This window comes from Neoarius graeffei, chromosome 7, assembly GCF_027579695.1.
Source record: "Neoarius graeffei isolate fNeoGra1 chromosome 7, fNeoGra1.pri, whole genome shotgun sequence".
NCBI lineage: Eukaryota > Metazoa > Chordata > Actinopteri > Siluriformes > Ariidae > Neoarius > Neoarius graeffei.
Window position 1 is genome coordinate 30,172,712 of NC_083575.1, and position 22,243 is coordinate 30,194,954.

At 40.8% G+C, this 22,243-nt stretch overlaps 1 protein-coding gene across 1 annotated transcript in view; it reads left to right on the plus strand.

Annotated features, from left to right (window-relative positions):
* macrod2 (mono-ADP ribosylhydrolase 2) overlaps positions 1–21,432 on the plus strand; it is a 1,287,170-nt gene extending 1,265,738 nt beyond the window's left edge. Inside the window, exons 18-19 of the mRNA XM_060925481.1 lie at positions 7,561–7,635; positions 19,827–21,432. Of these exons, the coding sequence (XP_060781464.1) occupies positions 7,561–7,635; positions 19,827–19,864 (113 nt within the window). The 3' untranslated portion in view covers positions 19,865–21,432. The remainder of the gene's footprint in view (positions 1–7,560; positions 7,636–19,826) is intronic.
* Positions 21,433–22,243: the final 811 nt, after the last annotated feature.

Genomic DNA, 22,243 nt, shown 5'->3' on the forward strand with positions numbered 1-22,243 from the left:
ATTAGTAAAAATGTAGAATAATATCCAATATAACACCTTTTGAACACTCACTGTTCAATCACCCGTAGATCAGTCTTTAGCCAGTAGTCATTCTAAATATGGAAAAACAGAAAATGTAAATTATGCTGGGACCTTAAAAGTCTGCAGTGAACCCCAGATCTGAATATGGAGTTACTTCACATTGAACAAAAATAGTATTGAAATCTCATAACTGTGCAGGGGCACCTGATATAAATAAGCTCGTGGGGCCAAGTCCATTCTCTCATACATCATATTATTTTCTATGAACAAATACTTTAGGCAGATTGCTTTGGATTTTTGTGGAACCACAGAGAACCACATCACTGTTGGTTACAAGAAAATACACAGAATGGTATGAAGTAGCAGTGTCCAAGATCAGAATCACGTGTAACAAAGAAACAGCATTTTTTTTATGCAAGCTGCACCCTTGTAACTTGTAAGTCGTGATTTAGATTAGATTAGAGTAGATTAGATAAAACTTTATTGATCCCTTCGGGAGGGTTCCCTCAGGGAAATTAAGATTCCAGCAGCATCATTACAGATAAACAGAGAAAAGAAATAGAGAAAAACTTCTAGATAAATTAAAATAAATTATTTACATATACAAATATAAAAGAATAAGATATGGGGAAGAGAGGAAGGGGGAGAGGGAAAGGGGGGAGAAGTGGGGTTAGGGTAAGTGGGGGGGGAGAAGCAAAAAAGATATTGCACATTGTCCGGTATTGCTTATTGTTAGGCTAGGCTAGGCTACTGCTCCTTCCCATCCTCTGTCCTCCTGTTACCCCTCTACCCCCCAGAGAGGAGTTGTACAGTCTGATGGCGTGAGGGACAAAGGAGTTTGAGTCTGTTCGTCCTGCGCTTGCGAAGGAGCATTCTGTCACTGAACAGGCTCCTCTGGTTGCAGATGACGGTGTGCAGAGGGTGACTGGCATCGTTCATGATGTTCAATAGTTTGTCCATAGACCTCTTCTCTGCCACCGTCACCAGAGAGTCCAGCTTCATGCTGACCACAGAGCCGGCCTGCCTGATCAGTTTGTCCAGCCTGGATGTGTCCTTCTTGGATGTGCTGCCCCCCCAGCACACCACGGTGTAAAACAGGACACTGGCGACCACAGACTGATAGAACATCCACAGGAGTTTCCTGCAGATGTTAAAGGACAGCATTCTCCTAAGGAAGTATAGCCTGCTCTGTCCCTTCCTGTATAAGTGATTGGTGTTACAAGTTGTCCAGCCACAGCCCGAGGTATTTGTAGGAATCCACAGCCTCCACCTCGACTCCCTCGATCAGAACTGGTCGTGACCTTGGTCTGGACCTCCCAAAGTCAATGACCAGTTCCTTGGTCTTCGAGGTGTTGAGCTGCAGATGGTTCCTGTTGCACCACACAGCAAAGTCCCTCATCAGGCTCCTATACTCCTCCTCTCTGTAGTCACTGATACACCCAACGATGGCGGTGTCATCGGCAAACTTCTGAATGTGACACAGCTCCTAGTTGTAGCAGAAGTCCACGGTGTACAGGGTGAAGAGAAGAGGGGCCAGCACCGTGCCCTGGGGTGCTCCAGTGCTGCTAATTACAGTGTCAGACGTGATGTCCTTCAGCCTGATGTACTTCGGCCTGTCAGTGAGGTAGCCAGAGATCCAGGTGACCAGGCAGGGGTCCACTCGCATCCTGTTCAGTTTGTCCTGAAGCAGTAGGGGCTGTATGGTGTTGAAGGCACTCAAGAAGTCCAAGAAGAGGATCCTTACTGTGCCATTTCCCTTATCCAGATGTGAGTGGGCTCGGTGTAACAGGTAGAGGATGGCGTCTTCCACACCAACACCTGCCTGGTACGCAAACTGCAGACAGTCCTGGGCATGTTGTATCTGGGGTCTGAGGAGGCTGAGGAAGAGCTGCTCCAACGTCTTCATCAGATGTGAAGTGAGTGCCACCGGTCGGAAGTCGTTCAGCTCGCTGGGCCGATTCTTTTTGGGAACTGGAACGATACATGATGTCTTCCAGAGGGTTGGCACTCTCCCCAGCTGCAGGCTGAGGTTGAAGATGCATTGGAGTGGTTCACCCAGTTCAGCAGCGCAGGTCTTCAGTAGTCATGGACACACCTTGTCCGGGCCTGCTGCTTTCCTGGGGTGAAGCTTCCTCAGTTGACCTCTGACCTGGTCTGCAGTAATGCATAGAGGAGTCTGTGTTGAGGTGGGGGAGGAGGGGGCTGCTGTGATGACTGGGGGGAGGTGTGTTGAGGGAAGAAGGAGAGATGGCTGCAGTGAGGTAGAGGGTGGGGGGGATGTGGGCTGGTTGAACCGATTGAAGAAGTCATTCAACTCATTCGCCCTCTCCACTGTCCCCTCAACGACTCTGGTCTTTGGTGGTGTTTACATTAGACCGTATCAGCGGATCATCAGATTAACATTTTTAAAACGATTCGCGTGCACACAGCAACGCCAATACATGATTCGGTGCACACAGCAACACCAATACATGGATACGCTAATCACATGACTAATTAGACGGCACGTCACATGATCCCAGTGCATATCGGGCATGCGTAAGTCACTCACCACTTGCAAGTGGAAGGATGGCAAGCGAACACCTTCTCCAGCAGATAAACACACCTGGCTGTGATGTTCATGTTCTCACTGAGTTTAAGCACCTGAAGGAGGTAAATAAGTTGAAATGTGTAAATAAACCTCAGTGCGGCTCAGCGCTTCCTCCTGCGCTCCAAATCACTCCGCCCTGTACAGCGAGTGCCCTCTGGAGGGTGCGCACTCCGGCCCTGTGCAGCTCACAGAGCGCGCGAGTGAAGCGCACGAGCAGTGATTCGGGACTGAGCCGCTGTGTGTGTGATCCCAACGCCAGCAAATCAGGAAGGTGGATGTCACAGTGACGTTGTCCAATGACGACATCAGCTAGAGCTCAGCACTGCGTTTCCTCGTTCCTCAATGTTTACACAGCACCGGATCAGATACGAACTGGGTTGAATACGTGGGCCCTGGTGGATTCAAGTTGTTCTGCCTGTGGAGTCGTTTCCCGGCGTTTTAATGTGCACGGACAGTGCATCCGCGACGAAAACGAGACGGATACGGTCTAATGTAAACACCACCTTTGTATTGTGGCCTGTGATGGTTTTCACACCTTCCCAGACCTCCCTCATGCTGTTCTCCTTCAGCTTCTGCTCCACCTTTCTCCTGTAGCTGTCTTAGCTTCCCTCATGCAGTGTTTCACCTCCTGCTGTGCTGCTTTCATCGCCTCCCTATCCCTGCTCCTGAAGGCAGCCTTCTTCCTGTTGAGGACAGATTTGACTTCCTGTGTTACCCATGGTTTGTTATTAGGGTAACACCATACAGTCTTAGCGGGGGAGACCACGTCTGCACAGAAGTTGAGGCAATCTGTCAGACAGTGTGTCAGCCCCTCTATGTCCTCACAGTGTGGGCTAAGCAGCACATCCCAGTCCGTGATGTCATAGCAGTCTCTGAGGGCATCTTCCATTTCAGGGGACCACCTCCTGATGGAGCTAGTTGTTGCAGGCTGCCTTTGAACCAGTTTGACTTCAGCTGTAGAAGAACCAGGTTGTGGTCAGACTTCCCTAGTGGGGGGAGGGGTGTGACTCTTTATGCATCCCTCACATTAGCATACAGCAAGTCAATTGTCCTGTTGTTCCTTGTTGGACAATCCACAGCCTGGTAAAACGCAGCCAAAGTAGAGTCCAAAGTAGCGTGATTAAAGTCCCCAGAAGTTATGATAAATGCCTCAGAGTGCCGTAGCTGCAGCCTTGCTGTGACAGAGTGAATCCTCTCACATGCAGCGGCTGCGGTTGCCCTCGGAGGGATGTAAACACAGATGGTGATCACATGACTGAACTCCCTCAGCAGATAATATGGCCGCAGGCTCACGGCTAGCAGCTTCAAGTCCGGGCAACATAAAGCTGTCTTTACGGAGATATGTCCCGGTTTATGCCAGCGATTGTTGACATAAATGATGAGTCCCCCACCTTTGCTTTTCCCGCATGTGTTCGTGTCTCTGTCGGCTCTCACAGCAGTGAATCCCCGCAGGTCCATGTTAGCATCCGGTACAAGGTGTGTTAGCCATGTCTCTGTAAAGATAAATAAGCTGCTCTCCCGGTAAATCCGCTGGTTGTTCAGAGCGGAAAGCTCATCGACTTTATTCGGCAGCGAGTTCACATTCCCCATGATAATGGAGGGAATGGATGGTTTGTAGCGCCGCCAGTTGTCCGCTAGCCTAGCCTTTAGCTTAGCTTCAGCTTTGCAGCCCCTGGGTTTCCTCCTCAGCTCGGCTGGGATGGGGTGTCGTATCCCGGCTCGTCCCATTGTTTTCAGGGCCAGCAGCTCCGCTCTCGAATAAGTGAGAAAACTGGCTCCTGGTTGCGTGTTAAAGTTAAATATATCCATGTTATATAGTTAAACACACTATGTCTTCATAAGAAGAGCAAAAAAGTAAAAAAGGTGGAAAAAAAGAGGTTTAAAGAGCTAAAAACTACAGAGCTACTGGAGAGGCAGCCATCTCACACAGCGCCCATACGGAAGACCAATAGAAAATGACCAATTTCTGACCATCAGAGAAATCCTTCACTTTAGACTTTCTACTCAGAAAGTTGGAAATGTCTCCTCAACCCCGAGGTCAGCAAGTGGCCTCAAATCAGCATGGCGACTCACAGTAGCAGCAGGAAAGAAAGTAGTTCTTCCGTACATTTGATACAAGTACAATGATGCTTGAAAGTTTGTGAACCCTTGAGAATTTTCTATATTTCTGCATAAATATGACCTAAAACATCATTAGATTTTCACACAAGTCCTGAAAGTAGATAAAGAGAACCCAGTTAAACAAACAAGACAAAAAAATTATACTTGGTCATTTATTTATTGAGGAAAATGATCCAATATTACCATACATATCTGTGAGTGGCAAAAGTATGTGAACCTCTAGGATTAGCAGTTAATTTGAAGGTGAAATTAGAGTGAGGTGTTTTCAGTGTATGGGATGACAATCAGGTGTGAGTGGGCACCTTGTTTTATTTAAAGAACAGGGATCTATCAAAGTCTGATCTTCACAACACATGTTTGTGGAAGTATATCATGGCACGAACAAAGGAGATTTCTGAGGACCTCAGAAAAAGCGTTGTTGATGCTCATCAGGCTGGAAAAGGTTACAAAACTATCTCTAAAGAGTTTGGACTCCACCAATCTACAGATTGTGTACAAATGGAGGAAAGTCAAGACCATTGCTTCCCAGGAGTGGTCGACCAACAAAGATCACTCCAAGAGCAACGTGTGTAACAGTCGGCGAGGTCACAAAGGACCCCAGGGTAACTTCTAAGCAACTGAAGGCCTCTCTCACATTGGCTATTGTTAAATGTTCATGAGTCCACCATCAGGAGAACACTGAACAACAATGGTGTGCATGGCAGGGTTGCAAGGAGAAAGCCACTGCTCTCCAAAAAGAACATTGCTGCTCATCTGCAGTTTGCTAAAGATCATGTGGACAAGCCAGAAGGTTATTGGAAAAATGTTTTGTGGATGGATGAGACCAAAATAGAACATTTTGGTTTCACTGAGAAGCATTACGGTATGTTTGGAGAAAGGAAAACACTGCATTCCAGCTTAAGAACCTTATCCCATCTGTGAAACATGGTGGTGGTAGTATCATTGTTTGGGCCTGTTTTGCTGCAACTGGGCCAGGACGGCTTGCCATCGTTGATAGAACAATTAATTCTGAATTATAGCAGCAAATTCTAAAGGAAAATGTCAGGACATCTGTCCGTGAACTGAATCTCAAGAGAAGGTGGGTCATGCAGCAAGAAGACGACCCTAAGCACACAAGTCATTCTACCAAAGAATGGTTAAAGAAGAATAAAGTTAATGTTTTGGAATGGTCAAGTCAAAGTCCTGACCTTAATCCAATCTAAATGTTGTGGAAGGACCTGAAGTGAGCAGTTCATGTGAGGAAACCCACCAACATCCCAGAGTTGAAGCTGTTCTGTACGGAGGAACGGGCTAAAATTCCTCCAAGCCGGTGTGCAGGACTGATCAACAGTTACCGGAAACGTTTAGTTGCAGTTATTGCTGCACAAGGGGGTCACACCAGATACTGAAAGCAAAGGTTCACATACTTTTGCCACTCACAGATACATACTACTGATCATTTTCCTCAAAAAATAAATCACCAAGTCTAATATTTTTGTCTCATTTGTTTAACTGGGTTCTCTTTATCTACTTTTATGACTTGAATGAAAATCTGATGATGTTTTAGGTCATATTTATGCAGAAATTTAGAATATTCTAAAGGGTTCACAAACTTTCAAGCACCACTGTATTTCTTTTCGATCAATCAATATAAGCATATTATCTTGTTAAGTCTAACACTGACCATACAGATCACAGTTTTGAGGACGTAAATATACAGCTATCATGTCAATTAGCTGGCAAACACAGAGGCATCCATGTTTTTTCCCCACTTTGTAGTTTGAATACACGGCAGTCGAAAATGACAGTTCCAACTTCCCACTAACAAATTAAGTCAAACGCAGCATGAACCTTTACTACACTTACTTAACTCAATTCTGTATACGGCCCAAAATGTTGCTATTGTGTGTTATAGGTGAAGAAAATGAAGAGGAAAACACAGCTACTGATATTAGCAAGTCCCCGAAGGTGAGAAAGTGTGTGTGTGTGTGTGTGTGTGTGTGTGTGTGTGTGTGTGTGTGTGTGTGTGTGTGTTCGATATAATTTGTAAAGTTCCTGAGAAATAATTAATAAAAGTAATAATAATAATTGCTAAAGTAATAATGTGTCTATAATAATAGATATAATAATCTGAATGAACATTTACTTCTGTATGTTACAAGCAAAAAAATTATTTGTCACATTCATGTGTTTAATTTGTTTTACCTTAATAAACTGGTTTGCCCTCACACTTTTGCATGTGTGCGTGCTTGTGTGTGCAGAAGGAGCATACGTACCTTTCCTGTATTTCAAACTGCACAATCAAAAATGTTTTATTAATATTAAAATGACTTGAATTTTAATTTTCAATTTAATATGAAAGCTAAACAGCTAACTAAATTCAGCACTGCACTCATATGCTGACTCTGTAAAGACCCCGGCTCTTCTGCATGTACGCTGTTCCTGCCTTTCTGCACATGATAAACACACTTAATGGTTTATTAGTCCTGTACAAGTCGAGCATACAGACGGCAGGACAGTGAAAAGGTTTTATTACTTTGGTCTTTTAAATTTACATTTATCCTGTGTATTCTTGTGAGAGTATACTGCATGTAGCTTTTGATTTATGATGCATGGAGGACATTAAAGAAAGTAAAACTTAGGGCTTTAATTATGTTTAAGTGAAATAAAAGTAAGGATAGAGTTCTGTGTGTTTTTGTTGCTCTAGGCATAGCCTCTGGTAGCTTCAGCCTGTTATCTTCAGAGCAAAATCTCGATAGACAGCTTAAGTGGCCACCTAGTTATGTTCTAACTTTTAATTTCAGGGTCAATAGTATAGTCCTAACTTTCTTCTTCTTGTCTCTCTCTAGGTGAAGTGAAACATCAGGATAAAAGCCCTTCAGAAACAAACCAAGCAACTCCAACAGACAGCAGTCATTCCAAAGGTCAAAAAATATTCTTTATGAATGAAATGTTTTAGGGCCGTAGTCAGAATCAGGGTTTGCAGCTGCTTAGGTTCATTACCGATGTGTAGTTTGCGCCTCCAAAATTGCCACAATTTTATTGAGTACAATTACACACATAGGGTTTTCAATCATGTCTTTTGACCAATGCCTCTAAACACAAGTACTCACCTTTTAAAGTGCTGATGACACGTTTTTGACATCTTTGGCGATGTTTTATAACATAAAAAGTAATTCCCGATGATCCATATATTAATTCACGAAGGCGCCTATTTTACAAGTTACGATAAAAAACGCGGCTATTTGGGCAAATTTGACAGGGCTGCAGCACCCAGGAGACGAAAGAGGAGGAGGAGCTATATGACGTCAGCGAAAGAACCTTCCTCCTAACTTACCAGTTTGTTGTTGATGCGACAGGTGTTCAGTTTCTCATCTCATCTCATCTCATTATCTCTAGCCGCTTTATCCTTCTACAGGGTCGCAGGCAAGCTGGAGCCTATCCCAGCTGACTACGGGCGAAAGGCGGGGTACACCCTGGACAAGTCGCCAGGTCATCACAGGGCTGACACATAGACACAGACAACCATTCACACTCACATTCACACCTACGGTCAATTTAGAGTCACCAGTTAACCTAACCTGCATGTCTTTGGACTGTGGGGGAAACCGGAGCACCCGGAGGAAACCCACGCGGACACGGGGAGAACATGCAAACTCCACACAGAAAGGCCCTCGCCGGCCCCGGGGCTCAAACCCAGGACCTTCTTGCTGTGAGGCAACAGCGCTAACCACTACACCACCGTGCCGCCTCAGTTTGTCATTATTAGTATTATTATTATACATTATTATATATGTAGTTATTATGCCTTCGCGTTGTGTTGCCGGCTTTTGCTCCAAAACCTACAAGGATGGGGTAAGTTTATTCAAGTTTCCCAGAGATCCCGAGCTGCATGCGAAGTGGGTGAAGCAAGTCAGGCGCACTCGTGACAAGTGGGAGCCCTCACCAACATCCGTCCTGTGCTCTGAACACTTCGATTTGGATTGTTTTGACACTCTTCCCAGCTTAAAAGAATCTCTTGGGTGTTCAGTTCATCACAAACGTGTGTTACTACCATCAGCAGTGCCTACAGAGTGTTGCCAGATTGGGAGGTTTCCCGCCCAGTTGAGCGGTTTCAAGTGCATTTTGGTGGGTTTTGAACATGTTTTGGGCTGGAAAACGTCAGCAGTATCTGGCAACAGATACTGCTGACGTTTTCCAGCCCAAAACATGTTCAAAACCCACCAAAATGCACTTGAAACCGCCCAACTGGGCGGGATTCCTCCCAATCTGGCAACACTGCCAGTATTCCGGAGGGGGTCTACTAGTAGCTATGCCGGATCCAAAGACAGTCCTCCTGTCAGAACATGTGTTGTGAATTGACATAAGATAAAGGTACGTAGAGCTATAGATTCTACATGATAATCATAAATGTAATCATAAGATCAGCGTGATATCAGTCATGTATTTGCTTGTGAAAGCTTGCGGCTTTCATGTAACTGCCGCCTAGCAACGAGAGGCAAAGGGTAAAGAGGGTAGGCTATCATAGATTCTATTCGGAAGAGATCAACACAATTCTAGACTCCCAGAAGAGGAAGAGCTAGCACTAGAGAGTTCACCGGCGTTTTCATCCGCCATTTCCATTGAGTAGAACCAGAGTAGAACCATAGGATGTCTATGAGTAGAACAGCCAGTGAACCGCAGCGTGTTCTTCCGCTGACGTCACAACATGGCCGCGAGCCACGGACCCAGTTTTCTTGCGCTGTGCAATTAAAAGTTGGATATTTGCGTAACAACAGCTTCTTTTCACATAATTATAACAGAAATGTAACACGTTTGCCATGTTGTATAGTTTATTTAAGAAATTGCATAGAGTCATGTTCATGTCATCAGCCCTTTAAGCCCAAAAATCATGGCTAGAAAATGCAAAGAATGAAATTTAGTTTAATCTAACAATAATTAAATGCTGTTAGGCAGCTTACAGAATAGCAGTTGATCCAGCCCATATTATTATTATTCTGTATTTTATGTTGTGCAGCAACAGTTGATTAAACTTGATGAAACCAGGAGATACTAAATTAAGGTCATAAATTTTAGCGTCCCCGTTCTGTCACACTATTCTGAATTCACCTTTTTTGATGTTTTTGCTAATTCCATGCATTCTCCTGTAAAGAAAATTTACCCAAGGTTTGAAGGATATGCTGACCAAGCACTCCCCTGGTATACTCACAGCTCACTTTAATTTAATTCCTACTTTCATCCATAAAATTTTCGGTGCTTGAGATAAGCAATGTATCAAATTAAGATGTCTCTGGTGGCATTCATGGAGGGAAAAAAAACATTTTCAAGGACATTAGATGGACAAAGTTTTTGGTTAATTAATAGTTATATGTATGTATTTAATATTGACCACAAATGGCATTCCACAGTGGGGGGTTTTGTGCATTTATGGCCCCAAACAAATTTCAGCCTGGCATATGGTGCTGCATGTAATACAAAGAGATATCATTTAAAAAAAGCCCTCCTTTATCACATGACAGCAACCAGGGAGGGCAAGGGCTATCATGTGTTTCCTCTGAGGCACATGATCCCAGCCACCTGCATCTTTTTGAACTGCTGCTCATACAGTGTCAGCGGTGGCATTACACATTTGGAGGAAAGCACTACTTCCACATACTGTACATGAGCTCACAGATGTGTGTGATTGGCGAGTGTCACTGTAATTGAAGGGAAGTGAGAGTATGCTGTCGCTCCCTCAGAGCACATGCTAGTTTTGCCCTCTTCAACTTGAGATCTCCAGATGATTAGGGCTAACGTTTTTCTGTTGTGCCACTCGGGAGCTCAAAGTAGGTTTACTTTCAAGGTCAGAATTGCATGCAACTGTAAGTAAGCCTCTGGTTTAGCCAAACGTCACCCTGTCGTAATTCTTGTGTAACTCTCTGAATAGTGCTTAAGTCTGTAGTTATGTCTGAGGTCTGAATACTGCGCAATTTCACTATTAAGTCCAACCTGAGTGCGCTTAACTCTGAAAATGGCTCTTGGTGAAGAAATGAGTAAATCCATTTCAGACAGTAAAACTAGGACCGGGTACAAACTTGAGTGAAAATGGTGTGTGGCTGGACAAAGGTTTGGAGCCAGAAGTTTGGGTTGATGTAATGACTTTGGTTTGCTTATGTAGGCCAGACAGCACTGAATGTTTATAATCTGGGATTCAGACTGTGCTTAAATGTTTGCCTTCCAGAAAATATAACATTCAAACTGTATGCCTTTGATTCTGATGCTTTGCTCAATGGATGGGAGCAATGGTGATGAGATTAGGACAGAGCCAAGCAATTCTAGTCCCTCAGGGCCAATTTAGCACACTCCCAATTCTATTGCATCTGATTCAATTCAGTAAATGAGTGGGGTTCTTTTTTGTTTGTTTGTTTGTTTGTTTGTTTGTTTGTTTGTTTGTTTGTTTGTTTGTTTGTTTGTTTGTTTTTTGTGAAAGCCTGTAACACGTCCACAGGGGGAGAGTAGGACTGGCGACACAGGACTAGAACTTTCACTTCCTGATTTAAATAAACTAAAGAAGTCAGAGAGTTATAGAAATGTAGTGTGACAGGAGTGTGAGGTGAATCTGTTTTAATGCTATAATATGAAAATGAAATCTGACGTAGTTACACCATGAATTTTACACTGTACATACCATAGATAATTACCTTACACACACACACAAAATATGGGAAAATAGTTTCATGTAAACATGATATGGCCTGCTGTCAAAGTAAAATAATCAACAACAGGATGGTGTGATGGAGCCTGAGATGGATCAAAGTTACTCTTACAACCCCAAAGCTGATTATTTTCCGATAACATGCATCAACTCTCTTATTCCTCTTATACCACAGTAATTTTCCAACAATTGTGTTTTATTTATTGATCACAGAACTACATGTCAATCTTTATATCCAGTTCTAGTTAGTTTTCCTGTTGTGGCATGTTAACGAAACAAGCGAGTTCCCGTTAACACTTGCACTACATCAGCTATAAATTGTTCCCTCTCCAGCCCCTCAATTTTCATAGAAAAAAATATGGCCCTATGTCCTGAAGACTTTCCTGAGTCTGGAAACGTAGTCACAGTATTACTGTTGACTCTTGACACTGGAGACTCCTTACAAACAGTCTGGATAAATGACTCCTCACAAAAACTCCATCACTGTTAAATAAATAGCACTCTGGTATAAAGTTATACAAAATTAGCAGATACACAGACAAGGACATTTAACAGGAATCGCAGTTTAGTCATTTTGATCTGGGGCAGTGAACACATGATATACTCACTTTTCATATGCTTAGTGTTAAGAGAACATTACTGATCACAGAAGCTAATATTTTAGCCAACTTCTGTTAGACTATAAATCTTTTTTTAATGTGATGACAAAGGAAACAAGAAAATAACTAGAAGGGCACTTGGGAGAGTGTGTACCTCCACTAAGCTACAAATCAACATCAAAATCAAATCATTTAAACCTAGGATAATACTAAAGCTGTACGCCAAAATTCATCAAAATCCATCCACTACGTTTTGAGTTATGTTGGGAACAGCAAACAAACAGAGGCGTAAACATAACCGCTTCCGTCAAAGTTGGTGGAGGTAAAAAAAAAAAGTTATGAATATCAATGTTATCCTCAGATGTGTTGGTAAATTGCAAAAAGACAAGACGCTATATGATGAAACTTACACTTGAACAGATTTGTTCATCTAAGCTCTTTTTGTTAGCAGCTGCTACTAACCACTGTGATGCGTCACCACATCTACAATATTGGACCAGATTTATTTTGTTATAGTCATCATAAATTTCTGCATATGATAGTGTCAAATGTCAATATACATACACTTAATAATTTGCTGGATATGCTGCTGAAAAATCTGTCTTAAGGTTTTTACCCATACGATGCGATTTCTCATTATATTTTTGTCTGAAAATAAATTTTTTCGAATACCTATCCTGTAAATGAACACTTTCATATCAAAGGTGAACGTGGGCAAAAAGTGATTTTTTTTTTTTTGCAGCAGGTTTGATTTTTCTGTTAGTTCATCTGCAAAAGGAATGCGTTCAACCAATCAAGGCGCAGGTTGTGGAAACGTCATCACTCTTGCAGGCTTGGTGGAGTCTCTCATTCAGTTTGGGTCTCAAAAACCAGCGTTGTTTGACAAGGGTAACAAAAATAATAAAGATAACGACTTTTTAAAGAGAACATCTGGAAAAAATAGGAGAGGAGCTTGGAAGTGAAAATGGTGGGTGTCCAATCCATGGTGCGTAGCCTACTTTGTAATGTGGTGAAGGTTGTTATCAGTTTCAGAAACTCCTGAACCAAGTAATGAAACTCCCCGTGTTCTCGCCTACTTCTCAGAATAGGACGAACCCAAAATTTTCTTTGTTAGAATAAATAAAAGAATAAGCACCAACTCATCATCACTTGTTGATTTCATTGTCAGGTGATTGTTTTTATGGGGTACTCACATAACCATGTCACTTAACGTGAATATTAGTTTTGCGTTAAAGTTGTCATTTTAAATTTTTTTCCACACTTTTGCATTGTTTATTCACATCACACTGTACATGTAAAGGCCTTGAGTCTGATCTGCTATCAGCTGCCAAAACACAAGCTGAGCTGAACAAACTGGGACATCATCTTTACATTACATTACGTAGCATTGCATTAATGCCATTTAGCAGACACTCTTATCCAGAGTACAACATACCCAGAGTAGCCTGGGGAGCAGTTAGGGGTTAGGTGCCTTGCTCAAGGGCACTTCAGCCATTCCTACTGGTCCAGGGACTCGAACTGGTGACCTTTTGGTCCCAAAGCTGCTTCTCTAACCATTAGGCCATGGCTTCCCCCAGGCGAGTTGCTTTCTAGATTCCTTAATACTTGATTAAATTGATGACTCTCTTTCTGTTATTTTCTCAAAACTAATTTATCTCCGGGCGGCATGGTGGTGTAGTGGTTAGCGCTGTCGCCTCACAGCAAGAAGGTCCGGGTTTGAGCCCCGTGGCCTATGAGGGCCTTTCTGTGTGGAGTTTGCATGTTCTCCCCGTGTCTGCGTGGGTTTCCTCCGGGTGCTCCGGTTTCCCCCACAGTCCAAAGACATGCAGGTTAGGTTAACTGGTGACTCTAAATTGACCGTAGGTGTGAATGTGAGTGTGAATGGTTGTCTGTGTCTATGTGTCAGCCCTGTGATGACCTGGTGACTTGTCCAGGGTGTACCCCGCCTTTCGCCCGTAGTCAGCTGGGATAGGCTCCAGCTTGCCTGCGACCCTGTAGAACAGGATAAAGCGGCTAGAGATAATGAGATGAGATGAGATAATTTATCTCCAGTGTAGCATTCATAGAGGTTACCAACTGGAAAAGATGGGCAACCAGCTTGTCCAGTGTTTTAGTAGCTGGTTAGACTAATGGCTCTTTTCCACTGCATATCATCAGCTTGACTCGACTCTACTCGCCTTTTTTGGTTTTCCATCAGGCCAAAGTTGTGGATAGTCTGTGTTGTGTGTTCACTGATGTGTGTTTTCACCCCTCATGCACGTCTTTATATGTGCACATGAAACAGTGTTATGTGAAGCTGAAGTTGCCACAATTAGTCACATTTTTAATGTGTTTTATTAAGCAAACATAAAAAAAAATGCTAGCATAAAAAAACCCAAACTGTCAAGAAGTAGCAGAATAAAAAGTGCTATCCGTTTACAAGCAGCAAAAAAAAAAAAAAATCCCAAATGTTGTTGATGCTATGTATGGTATAATTGTGAAGGTACAGTATGGGGCTTTCAATCTGAGAACACAGATTTGCGTCCCCACTCGGCATGTTTTGTTTTTGGAAAGTTTTGCTGCAAGTAAGTCATTTAAAATTAGCCAGCCTATACTGATATTCCCCCTCACCCTCTGTTCGTAAAACCGATGAGTGTATATACACAATGCCTCTCATTTCTGTAGTCAGTAAGCATATTAAAACAGGCCTCAGACCTTCAGAAGAAACCATTCGAGATCCTAACTTTCAGGAAGACATATAGAATCCTGTTTCAGTCCAAGTAATGCAATGCTATGCCATGATGTTTGATTCATTACAAAACCTCAGTCAACCCATAACATTTTTTTTTTTAAACACACCGACAGAGTTCGGCAAAATGTCAGTACAGGCCGGCTAATTTTAAATAAGTTACCTGCAACAAAATGTTCCCCAAATAAAATATGCTGAGCTGAGGACATAAACCTGCATTCTATGATTGAAAACCCTGTGCTTTCATCCCTTAAGCATATACAGCCGGGTTGTTGGGTTTTGGTTTGTTGATGGCACTTTATGGTAACTTATGCCGTCACCATTACGTCCTGACAGTTCAGAACCAGCTATTTTTCCGCCTTTTCTTTTTGTTTGGTTAACAAAATGCATTAGAAATGTGACAAATTGTGGCAACTTCGGCTTGACATAACACCATTTTGCATGCACACACACAAACATGCACATGAGTAGTAGTATACATAATCATAATGTTACTGTGTGTGTCGTGTGGAAGATGACATCATGGCAGTTGCATGTGGCATCGCTATGACGACCAGCTATAGTGGAAAACAAACTACTGACACCAAAAGCAAGTCAAGTTGATCTGATACCATGCAATGGAAAAGAGCCATAAACAGGCTTTCAGCAGGAAACTGCTAGTGAAGGGGTAGTACGTAGCCTTGATATACGGTATATGTCCAGAAATGAATAATAAACTAAAATTAAATAATAGTATTAAATATTCAACACACAACTGAAAATCTTGGGTCAGGCTTAAGAAACTGTCTTAACTCCCACATAAAGTACCTCACAGTCATATACTGTCAGAGCTTTGACCTGTGAGAAGAGCCTCCTTCAATATGCTCAACCTTAATAACTGCGTTGGTGATGTCCCAACCGCTTTGGTGATTGTGTCAGTTTTGATAAAATGTATTAAAATGAGCTTAACTGTCCTCTCATTTAACCACCTGCTATCACATAGCTGCTGACAGCAGGATCAGATTAACTTTATCATATATAATGTCAGATTTTATCATGCAAACAGGAAAAACTGCCTTGGCTTTTCAGTGTGTATGTATAAGTAATGAGTACTCTATAAATGTGTTCAGCGAAAATGCAGCTTGCTTACCATGTACAGTAGTAGGTGTGTAGATCATGATTATGTCAATCGCGGGACAGATGTCATCCTTTAGCTGAAAAAAAAAAGGCAAACCAATACCACACATTAACAACACTAAATTAGTGTAGTAACAGTATTAAATATTGGGTAAAGCAGGTACTCACTGGTACCTTAGAGTAACCCTGATGACTCAAATCACGACACCACACTGTAATTTGTACCAAATACAGGACCAGTCAAAAGTTTGGACACACTTAGTCAATCATAGTACTGAATTCACTGGTATAATTCAGAATTCATTGTTCCATCAATGATGGCAAGCCGTCCTGGACCAGATGCAGCAAAACAGGCCCAAACCATGATACTACCACCACCATGTGTCAAAGATGAGATAAGGTTCTTATGCTGGAATGCAGTGTTTTCCTTTCTCCAAACATAACGCTTCTCATTTAAACCAAAAAGTTCTATTTTGGTCTCATCCATCCACAAAACATTTTTCCAATAGCCTTCTGGCTTGTCCACGTGATCTTTAGCAAACTGCAGACAAGCAGCAATGTTCTTTTTGGAGAGCAGTGGCTTTCTCCTTGCAACCCTGCCATGCACACCATTATTGTTCAGTGTTCTCCTGATGATGGACTCATGAACATTAACATTATCCAATGTGAGAGAGGCCTTCAGTTGCTTCGAAGTTACCCCGGGGTCCTTTGTGGCCTCGCCGACTATTACATGCCTTGCTCTTGGAGTGATCTTTGTTGGTCGGCCACTCCTGGGGAGGGTAACAATGGCCTTGAATTTCCTCCATTTGTACACAGTCTGTGACTGTGGATTGGTGGAGTCCAAACTCTTTAGATGGTTTTGTAACCTTTTCCAGCCTGATGAGCATCAACAACGCTTTTTCTGAGGTCCTCAGAAATCTCTTTTGTTTGTGCCATGATACACTTCCACAAACATGTGTTGTGAAGATCAGACTTTGATAGATCCCTGTTCTTTAAATAAAACAGGGTGCCCACTCACACCTGATTGTCATCCCATTGATTGAAAACACCTGACTCTAATTTCACCTTCAAATTAACTGCTAATCCTAGAGGTTCACATACTTTTGCCACTCACAGATATGTAATATTGGATCATTTTCATCAATAAATAAATGACCAAGTATAATATTTTTTGTCTCATTTGTTTAACTGGGTTCTCTTTATCTACTTTTAGGACTTGTGTGAAAATCTGATGATGTTTTAGATTATATTTATGCAGAAATATAGAAAATTCTAAAGGGTTCACAAACTTTCAAGCACCACGGTGTGTGTGTGTGTGTATATATATATCTTAGTCTTGAAATTCGCAGTCTTAACTCTGTTTGTTTAAAAAAGCTTTGTTGTCTAATTTATCTAATCGTTCGCCAAACACTCTTTATGATTATCGCCTTAATAGATATTTGTCAATTTTACACACTCAATTGAGGTTAAATGCATGCTCGCTTAATTATTATCTTTTTCGTATTGGATGTAAAATATCGTCTGCTTGCTTATGTTGGTTTTCGTTCCGAAACGATAAAGCATTTTTTTCTTTATTGTCCACTTTTTGCTGCCCATAGGAACAAACTGCTCTCCTCAGCTGCTCATTTATTTGCAAGCAGTTGGTCTACTATGTCGGACTCAGTTAAAGTATCCTCTTTCTTATTTGTTTCCAATTTGTTATCTTTTGATAACAATAGAAAGTTATTTTCATTTGTCCAAACTTTTATTGAGGAATCTAAACAATTCTACACGCAGGAATAGTTAGGCCAACTGTTTGCTTACATCCCTCCCCCCTTTTATCATTTATTTATTTATTTTTGTCTGTTGTATTGTCGTTTCTGTGTGTGTGTGTGTGTGTGTGTGTATGTATATATATATATATATATATATATATATATATATATATATATATATATATATTAGTGCTGTCAAGCAATTAAAATATTTAATCGCGATTAATGTCGCGACTGTCATAGTAAACTCGCGATTAATTGCAATTTAATCGCACGTTTTTGTCACACGAAAAACCATTGTAATTCTCTTACCAGCATAAAAAAGTGAATGGGCTTGTTTTGTACCAATGTTTTTCTTATTGCAAAGCATAACACGTCTTGACACAGCCACTGCAAACTGAAACCTAAGCTGAGCACCGTGGCTCTTCGTCCCGAGACTAACAAGAGAACCACGAGTGAAGTAATCTACTGCTTGAGTTAGTCTATCAGAGAGACAGGTTACACAGTGACGGTAGGCTTGACATGCTTGATTATAATATAAAGTACACTATTATATTAACTTTAAGTTGTTCGTTGATAAATATTGCATTGAATCTGATCTTTACTGTTTCAGCTCACTTAACACATTTTGTACTTTTACACTTTCTGCCTGTTGATGCGTCGCGCTGTCCAATCAGAGGCGGCCAAATTTGCATATTACAGGAAGGATTTCTGGGATAGCATTGAGTTTACGGTTCAGAGGGATCTGGCTTCTTTAGACGCTGTCTTCTTAAAACTGAATAAATATTTAAAAAGAGCCAAATGAGCCAGTCTTTTGAACAGCTCTTTTCAAAGAACGGATCACAAAGATGCGGATCCCATCAAAGAGCCATAAATCCCATCTCTACTAGCGCGCCCCGCCCGCGCTGGTTCTTTGAGGGAGGAGGGCAGAGGACTCTGGCTGTGCGGGGCGTGGCTAGCTGCTATCGTTTTTCTAAGCAAAGTCTCTGTTCCAAGTTCCTGGCAGTTTCAAAAGCTTATGAAAAACCTACATCATGTCACAGAGCGTTAATCTCGCGATAAAAAAATTATTGCCGTTAAAATTGAGTCAAGTTAACGCGTTAATAACGCGACATTTTTGACAGCACTAATATATATATATAAAAAAACCTAAAAACCTTGACATTGTCCTTTTTTTTGGCAGTTGGTGGCACATGCACCACAGAAACTATATCTAATAGGGGTTGGACAATTCAGATTGACATATCAGTTTAATGGCAACTACTGAAATGAATCATAACAACAACCATAAATCAATTATATTATTATTATTATCATTATTATTATATAATTATATTATGATTATAATTTTTTAAGAGCCAGATTACTTCGTAAAAACTAAATTTTATATCTTTAAATGGATGTGTACTTAATATAATAGGCTAGCAGTGTGATAGAAACGATACTTAATAGTCCTTCTCTGTGTTACAAGTATTCGTGTACTAATACCGCTAGTAGGCCTGCACGAGATGCTAGGTTCTGAAAAAAATTTGGTTACATATTGCTCAGGGGATACAAAATCGAATAAAATCATATCATATTGTAGCAGATTCTGTGGTATCGTCAAATATCAAACTGTTTTAAAAATCTAAATCATATTGTGTGGAAGCCTAAGGTTTATACCCCAAAACAGTAAAAAGCTAATTATGAAAATAAATCGAACAGAACTTTAAATGTTATTCTGTGTTGTAAAAGTTCATCCAGCTCAAGCATCCAAGCTGTAACACTCAGCAGAAAATAACTACGATTGGATTAACACAAGTCTCAGAAGCAGACTGTGCTGTCAGTTACTTTCCACTTGAGGATTCGTCTGCAAACAAGAATGGGGTTTTAGGGCTTTTATACAAAAGAAACCATCAGAAGACCTACAACTGGTAATATTACAATCATCCTAACCTTAACTGCTTAAAAGTTCCTCACTCACATAATTGCATGATCATTTTCATTATACTTGATGAAATATGTGCTTTTTATTAATAATAATAATAATAATAATAATAATAATAAAGGAATAAACAAGGACAGTGGGGTGAAGCTGGACTTTTCATGCTGGTTGGTTCATGCAGATTTATGCAAGTTGTAAGACTGTTGTTGTTGTGCTAATTTGTTCACTCCTTCCAGTAAACTAGTCCTTTCTACTGACCTTTTTTTTTTTTTTAATTTCCATTGCATTTTGTTCCTTCAGATGGCTCCAGTGATAAGAGTGAGCCGAGTAAGGAGTGAGAAGACAATCAGCCTCGTAGTTACACGCACCGGCAAACTGTGCGAAGGTGAACATGACACCACACGGTGGAGTCTCCTGAAAAAAACCCACGGAGAGGATCTGTCCACCGCCATCCTCCTTCCTTTGTTCTTTTCCTTTCTTTTCCTCATTTAATTCAGAATTTAATGAAACATATATTAGAGAGACACACATGAACATATCGAAGAATCTAAAGGGTTACGGGGTGATACTTTACCTCACTGAATTGCTGCTTGATCATTTCCATTCTCCAGGTTTCCTGGTGCTGGATCTGAACAGGTGTTTAAATAAAAAAGTTAGTACTCTGGGTTAGATGGGTTCTTAATTTATGCTTCTAAAGAATATATTCTGATTGACTGATGCTTTGCACAAGGTCTGCTGTAACACCTGCACCTTTCTATCAATTACAGATGTTTGGGTTTGTTTGTTTTTTCCTTTAATACTTCATGCTAAAAGTGACATGTCAGTATGAATGTCCATGTCTGCATATGGCCATATGTATGAATATGCAAGCCAATGATGAAATTAAACACTTGGCATTAATACAGTAAGTGCTTAGTGAAATGGGAAAAAAATATCAGATGCATTTTAGTGCTTGGATTCCACATGCAATTAATATAGATAAAATAAAACTGATATGAACTATAAATATAGAAAATATATGAAATAAAATAATTAAACAGTATGCAAAATAATATGGATTTCCAAATTCTATATATTCTTTATGTGGACAATTTAATTTGAATGCTGAACATGGAAAGGAGACCTCATAGAAAGTTTTTTTTTTCTTTTCCTTTTTTATATACTGGCCTGATAAAACAGTCAAACCAGGGTAGTTTAAACTAAATAAGAAAACTACAGCATATCTTTGTTTGCAAGTAATTTTTTTTTCTTTCAAATGATGTTAACAGGTCTATACAGTAATGCATCACTACACATGTCGGAGAGGTTCACATGTTTTCCTATATTGTGTTTCAAAGACCATGCCACATTATAGAAACCTCTCCTACATCTCTTTTTATGTCCACGTTTGACAGTTTCTTCTAATCTTGCTCACTGATGCCTCACACTGATGATTTGTTTTTGTGGAATTCGTTAACATGAATGTGTCTCGGTTTTTCCCTAATGCATGCAAACGGGTTTCTTTGTGGCTCTTTCTTTCTTTCTTTCTTTCTTTCTTTCTTTCTTTCTTTCTTTCTTTCTTTCTTTCTAAACAGAGCACGCACTCAATATTTTTTACTAAACTATGTGTTCAAAAGAAAAACAGCCTTATTTGACAGGACGTGCAACATGATCACAAAAACGATGGCAGTGCAACATGCAAGAAAGATATATAAGCTGATGAGTCGTATTAAAAATATGTTTCTTTTTTTTTCTTGGGTTCAAGGTGAAAATTAAAAAAAAAATCTATATTTCATTTATTTTGTTGGAAGATTTGATTAATTACTTGAAGTGGTGCCATAATTACATCAGATGACTTTATGCCTTCATAAATCAATGTTTGCTTTGCTTTACAACTATGAAATAAAGTTGAAAAAGGTTCTTTCCATGACTGAGTAGTGTTTATATCTGGAGTTTGGTGCATGCAATCTCTGACTGTTGCCCACTACTTACTGTTTACTTGTAAAATCACTTCTCCTCACATCCACTTTGCAGTATAAACCTTATTCAGTTAATTTTTATTTGTAGTAAATTTTCCTCAGCCGCAGCCATTTACACAAAAAAAAGCCTTCTAACAATCAAGCTGAGATGAGAGCAATGATGGTGAGGACAAGCAACCAAAGACGGGGGGGAGACCTTGAGAATCAGGAAACCTTGTTAGCAGTCTAGATGTCATGTAACCTTAGCGTTTTGTTGTTGTTTTTTCCCCTGTGTGAGAATTTTTTCATGACATTTCCATGTCAAAGAATGTGTAAAGCTTTTCCAAGTGCAAAACAAAGTTCAGGTCAGAGGTTATATATGCAAGTGTATGTAATTTAGTATCAGGTCTGATCATTTCTAATTGGCACAACATCTCAGTGGATAAACCAATGTGAGTCCGAGAGCACAGACTAATTGGGCGTTCTAATCATTTGCATCTTTGTATATATGAACAGACTGTGACGATGTAATTGTTTTCAGCTTGCTGGTCAATCACACTCATAAGCATTTATAAATTGCAGCAACACTCACACTGACAACAATAAATAATTATACTGTCAATAATCTCATCTCATTATCTCTAGCCGCTTTATCCTGTTCTACAGGGTCGCAGGCAAGCTGGAGCCTATCCCAGCTGACTACGGGCGAAAGGCGGGGTACACCCTGGACAAGTCGCCAGGTCATCACAGGGCTGACACATAGACACAGACAACCATTCA